General features: G+C 37.5%; 1 protein-coding gene across 1 annotated transcript; it reads right to left on the reverse strand.

The window, feature by feature from the left end:
* Nucleotides 1-348: 348 nt before the first annotated feature.
* On the reverse strand, nt 349-1,865 carry LOC126866574 (glucose dehydrogenase [FAD, quinone]-like). The gene has a single exon (XM_050620351.1). The coding sequence runs from the start codon at nt 1,863-1,865 to the stop codon at nt 387-389; it is 1,479 nt and encodes a 492-aa protein (XP_050476308.1). The 3' UTR covers nt 349-386.
* Between the last annotated feature and the right edge of the window lie 4,572 nt (nt 1,866-6,437).

Consider the following 6,437-nt stretch of genomic DNA (forward strand, 5'->3'; position numbering starts at 1 on the left):
ACAATATAAAGGCAAATTACGCTACCATTTTATTGCATAACACTTAGTTTATATTGTTATACATGTACGAAACTATTTTGTTATCATAACAAAGTACACAAGATCGTATTACTTTAAACTTCATGATATCTAGAGGACAGATGGAGTATTAGGTTATATATTCGAAGGAGGTTTCTTCATATAATTACAATCGAACTTCGCTAATGTTAACTTCGTTTGATCCTCCAATTTTATACAACAAGACTGTATCTTGAATCGCGCTCCTCCATACGTGACAAATAATGAAAATTTATTTTCAGTTCAAAACCGCACGTCTTTATTACGTAATGATATACTACTAGCAGTCGCTTAAAATAAATTTACAAAAGTAACAATCAATCCAAACCCTATTTCTTCAACCAATCCTCTTTGACCATATCGGAACCCTTCTCTGCGATCATGATAGTCGGCGCATTGGTATTGCCACTGATCAAATTTGGCATAATCGAACTGTCTATAACTCGAAGTCCAGTAATTCCATAAACTCGAAGCCAAGGATGAACCACCGCTTTTGGGTCCGACTTTGGCCCCATCTTACAAGTACCCACGGGGTGTGATATAGTTAAAGGGAAAGATCTGATCATGCACTCCCAGTACGGGTCGCTATACAATGGGATATGCTTGCAGTCAGGAAATGGATTCGGATTCAGTTTGCTTCCGTAACGTCTAAGCGAAACAGTTTTACTCATCTCGAGTACAAATTTAACTCCTTCGATCAATGTGGCCATGTCTTCTGGCTCCTTGAAATAATTTGGATAAATCAATGGGTGATCGAAAGGATTGTTGCTCCGAAGCTTGATAATTCCTCTACTTTTAGGTCTTAAAAGGGTAGGATACACACTCCACCCGTCCTTATTGTGAACATCTCTATATACGACATCATAGAATTCTCTCGTCAATCCAAAAATCTTTCTAGTGCTCTCGGAGTAGTCCCCCGTTGACCAAATATGCATTTGTATGTCTGGAAAATCGTCGGAGGCATTCGCATATTTAGTATTAATAAAACCTAGTACTTCATTAAATCCTAAGGTTGTCAAAGGACCGTCTCCGGATATAGCGTACTCTAGGGCATAGCTAATATTAATCAGTCTGCTCTGTACGATTGAAACTTCTTCATTCACTAAGAATATAATGCCCCCCGCACTTATATGGTCTTGAAGATTGTGGCCCACTCCTAAGTCCTGAATCACTGGTATACCGTGTTCCGATAAGTGTTCTTTAGGTCCTATTCCTGACAACATCAACAGCTGGGGGCTATTGACAGCTCCTCCGGAAACGATCACTTCTTTGTTGGCATGTACGCGCAACGTTTCCCCGTCTCTAACGAACTCTACGCCGTAAGCTCTTTTCGTTGACGGATCTATTAAAATTTTGGTAACATGTGCTTTCATAGCGACGTGTAAATTTTTGCGTATCCTGGCTGGCCGCAAGAAGGCTTTCGCCGTGGAGCACCGGCTACCATCTTTGATGGTGCCTTGAGGAATCATAAAGCCAGTATGCCGTTCTCCGTTAATATCTCGATTCTCGTAACCCATTTCTTTGCCGGCTTGAATGAACGCAGCGGCCAGAGGAGTGTGCCATCGTGGTTCTTCGACGGTTAAGTACCCGCCGGTTGAATGATACGGTGTTTTGGCGTAGCTGTGATTTCGATTGTCTTCAGATTTTAGGAAATAAGGCAGCACATCCTGATACGACCATCCTGGATTGCCTTGCTGTTCCCAGATGTCGTAGTCTTTTTTGGCACCACGGACGTAAAGCATGTAATTTATGCCACTGCTGCCCCCGAGTACTTTGCCACGTGGCCAGCGGCACTGACCGCCTTCCATCGCTGTTGACATAATTTACAGTAAAGAACTTTGAAAGCATCGCGAGTAATTCGTAATGAAATATTGATTTTAGAAAGTCACTGATTCACATTAACTTCTCTTTGGAATGGACGATAGATTCATTTTTCGATTTATGTTAACACTAGAACTGTGCAAATATATCTGACTGTTCTATGTATAAATCGGTATATATAAATAAAGTATAAAGTTCTATATACAAATCAAGTGTCATTACTTAAAATAAATAGATCTATATAATTATATATTAATGTAAACTTTGTTCAGTATTAATTGCGCCTGAAATATCTGTTTATTGCATTAGAAACATAATTTTAGTCCGCTATTTTCACGTCTTTTTAGTGCTAATTGCAAGATTATGATGCGCACAGATTTTAGAATGCTTTACTTAATATTTACTCGCTTCATTTATTCTCATTGCCATAGGTAGTACTTTATATTCTCTTCTAAGCATGATAATATTTTATCTGTCTTTTCTCAAATTCCTTTTTTTTTTCAATGGAAAAAATAGTGCGTTGGTCGTGAATGATTAGAGTGTCTGGTATTATTATTGTAATTATGTACCTATCATTATTATAGTTAGGTATTATTCAATATTATTTACCGAGACAGTAATTTTCATTCGGTTCCGTCGTGTAATTCCAATCGATTTTAGATCGTTGCAAATTGGCGGCAAGAGTAGGAACATCATACATAGCACTTCCATCGGCACCTGCTTCCAGTAGGAGTACGTCCCAATCTTCTACCTCGGACAAGCGATTCGCCATAACGGTTCCTGTAATGGTGTAAATTCACAGAGTATTTTAATAAAACATGCCTAAGAAAATTTTTTCTTAAACGTTACAAATATTTTCAAATCAGGAATTTGTAGTTTTACATCAACACATCGAGATTGGGAGTAAAATTGTCGAAATTAGAAATAATACTTCGCGGTAAATTCACAATATGTTTGCATAATAATCTCATAGCATACTTATATGAATGGAATAAGATATTAAAATTTCTTCATTAATGTATATAAATAGCGTATATGATCACTAATACCTACGATAAATAGATAGAGTCGGAAAATGAAATTTGGAAAAAATCGATATATGGGAAGTACGTAACATTTTTGGTGTTACGCTATCACACAAGTAACAATGCTTTCTTTCTTGCACGCACATACGCAGCTGCGGCTGTTTTAGTTACACTTTTATCAGATTTTTAACGGAACTTTGTATCGGCATCGTGATAAGACGTACCTGCTGAACCACCGCCTACGATTATGAAATCGTAAGTCGGCAGTAATGATTTGGTAGGAATATTGGATGAAGAGTATGGAACAATCGAATAGATGACATACAGCGACATGCCTAAGAGTATCGATTGCACCGAATGCGTTTTCATCCCTTCGAGAAGGATGCGATTGACATCCATTTTACTCTCTTCCGATATCCTTTATTAATCTGTAACATTAAGGTTTGGTACCTTACCAAACATCTTATTCGCAATATAAGACGAAGTGACAGAGAATTATTACTGAATGCATATTACCATTATTTGTTCTTTCGGGTCCTAAGGGGCTTTGGTTCTTTCATTCTTAAAGTTACTTTTCTCGAATAGGATCTGGCGAAACTAATATTTATTTTTTTAATGAGTGTATCGCATCGATTTTAATTGCCAGTGAAACGTGTTGATGAGGTCAACATTCTGAAGAACCTTTTTCATATACCTGCTATCGCTACGATGTTGCACAGCCTTATATTTCACGATATTCGCAAAATACTTCATTTAAATCTATATGTGATGATACCTCATCATCTTGAAGTATGCTTAAATGTAGCAACTTATACTTAACTCGCTGATGTGAAAGGCAACTATTTTCGATGTCGTGCAAGTAAAATAGAAAAAGCGGCGGTTTGTAGATTGTGCTAGACTAAAGAAGGTATCATGAAATAATCTTTGATGGATAGATCGCTACATCGACTGTTGCACTTTACTTGATTTTCAATGCCGTGGTTATAATTATGAGAGAAACTTTTGAGGTTTACCCATCTCTGAATAATCACATTTTTTGTGTGTGCAGATGATAAGAGAATTAAAGGTTATTTGAAATTGCGGTGTCACTGACATACATGGTCGATAAATGAATAAGACGACAATAAACTTACAGCATAGATGTAGATATTATTTCTTAAAAAGTAGATCAGAGGTAATGAGATGGCGAAATATTAGCGAAAATACAGAACGTTGTGCAATACATACGTAAATTAAACACCAAACGTAGGATAGAGTTCCGGTGCTACGCAATGCAGGACGACGAATGCTTCTGGTTGGCGATCGCTTATGTATTGAATGCTGAGCAATTATTGGCCGATAGGAAAAACGACATGATTATATAATCGAGGTATGAGAAATTTTTCTCAAGGTTTGAATACTTATGGCAACTTTGTAAACATGTATCTCTGGAATTACAATTATTTCGTTGTATCTACAGACCAATTTTCAAAAAAATTACTTAGCAAACTACGATAAATCATTTGCACTATTAACACTCAAATAGACTTATGGGGTGGTGGGAAGAGAGCACCCTATTTGAAGCAATATCAATGACTATAATATACTTTTAACAGTGCAGATAGGAATAAAAATAATAAACGTGCGAGTTCGAATAGTGATCAAACTACTTTACCATTGCACCTTGCATATGTTATTTTGCATATGACATTGAGGAGAGAGATAGTCATTTTTGACAACGCAGAGATAAAAGTGAATGTGAATTATATATGGACTGGGCTAACGTAGTGTGAGACCGGTACTGATCACCTAAAATAATTTTCAATAAATCTATAAATATGTGCAAAGTTGCACTACATTTTATTTGCCTATTTGCACATGTGACCTAATGAAAAACATTCATGGTGTGTTTTTAAGTTGAAGTTCAATTGAATTGAGAATGTACTGATATAATCGCATGAAATTCCAATTTACAATAGCTATGCTAGCATTACCGGCCATCTCACAAACACAAGATAAGAATATAACCTGTGGCGGATCGGTATCAACAGGACGCTGACAGGACGAGGCATCAACGCGGCGCAACACCTCCCGGGCGATCCGCTGGTACCAACCGCCAACACAAGAGGGCTACGACGACAACGAGTCTGTCTGTCTAACTTGCTAGCGGTCGAATATACGAGCGATTGATACAAATACCGCACCTAGCGAGACTCCCTATACGTCTAAGGCAGGGACTACCGGGCATAGCCTTACTGACAAGTCCACCGGTAGTCCCGGGACGAAACGCACACTCTCTCTCTCTTTTCATACGCCACAAACCCAACCAATAACCCATGAATGTGCCTTTTTTCGCATAATTACATTAAAAATGAATAGTACTATACAAAAATTTGGCCATCTGCGTGCTAGAATGAGAGGTAATGGAATCCTAATGTAATTGAACATTTTTTGTGAATATCTCCAACATAACAACACAAAAACACATTTCGGAATCTTCGAAAATGGTTACGTGTGTCTTTCTTTACATGAATGTTTATAATACATAAATTTACATAACAGACATTTGTAACAGTATCGCATATGTAGCTGTGTACAGATTTTACTATAGGTTGCCCAAATCTCGTTTACATTGGAATGTGCCATAATCAAGAGACAAGAGCTTGGTTTCGATGACTTACTATATTCGCCTGCTACCAGGGATACGGTAACCGATACTATTGCGTAGGCTGTTACGGAAGCACAATTATGGACAAAGTTCACTGTGGTGGTATTGATAGTTTTTAGCAAATTTCGGAAACTATGACCGACTGAAACTTACATGTACAGGAGCAAGATGTTCAGGATCATGCTCTCGACAACAAATTCAAAAGTCATCGATATCCGCGGGTTTTTCCAGTTTAACAGATCTCCAGTTTCGCCATCGCAAGACAATACTCCACGAGACAATATATTGCAAGACAATTCCTGGCAAAACTCACCACATTCCGTTCTGTATGTTGGCGGATATGTAGGAGTCACGCTGCTCGCCCCAGTCTCCAGATTAGTTCTCGATCAAAATATCCTATTTCGAAAACCAACATCTTCTTAGTCGACCGAGTGAGACAAGGTGGAAACCTTTTTGTACGCACCTCGTACCTTCACCAATTGAATATAAATTCTACGAAGCGTGGAACCTCGCTAATAAGGTTTATAAGGTAAATAAGGTAATTCGGTTAATAAGGTAAAGTTAAAGCAATCTTGTAACGAATGCAGATTAATAATATTTGTGTTACACATAGAAGTTTAGAAATACATAGCTCAGATATTGCTAAATTTTCAGGGTCTAATCATTTCGAACTATTGTTAATCTTATCTAGGCTTATCGAGTATTTCAGGGTGTCACAATAGTACCATATATCAAATGCACGTATAACTGAACCCGTAATTTAAGAACAATAATTCGTGTTTGTCTACTGTAATAATCAACTATTTATTTCGTGGTCCTAAAATAAATTGTAAGAAGCAAGGTTAGCCAATTACTTATGTAGTATCGTGTAGATACCTGTAGATGCA

Source organism: Bombus huntii, chromosome 6, assembly GCF_024542735.1.
Source record: "Bombus huntii isolate Logan2020A chromosome 6, iyBomHunt1.1, whole genome shotgun sequence".
NCBI lineage: Eukaryota > Metazoa > Arthropoda > Insecta > Hymenoptera > Apidae > Bombus > Bombus huntii.

What these genes read in the sequence shown, in the direction of transcription:
- LOC126866574 (XM_050620351.1), bottom strand. Translation starts at nt 1,865, where the DNA reads ATGGAAGGCGGTCAGTGCCGCTGGCCACGTGGCAAAGTACTCGGGGGC.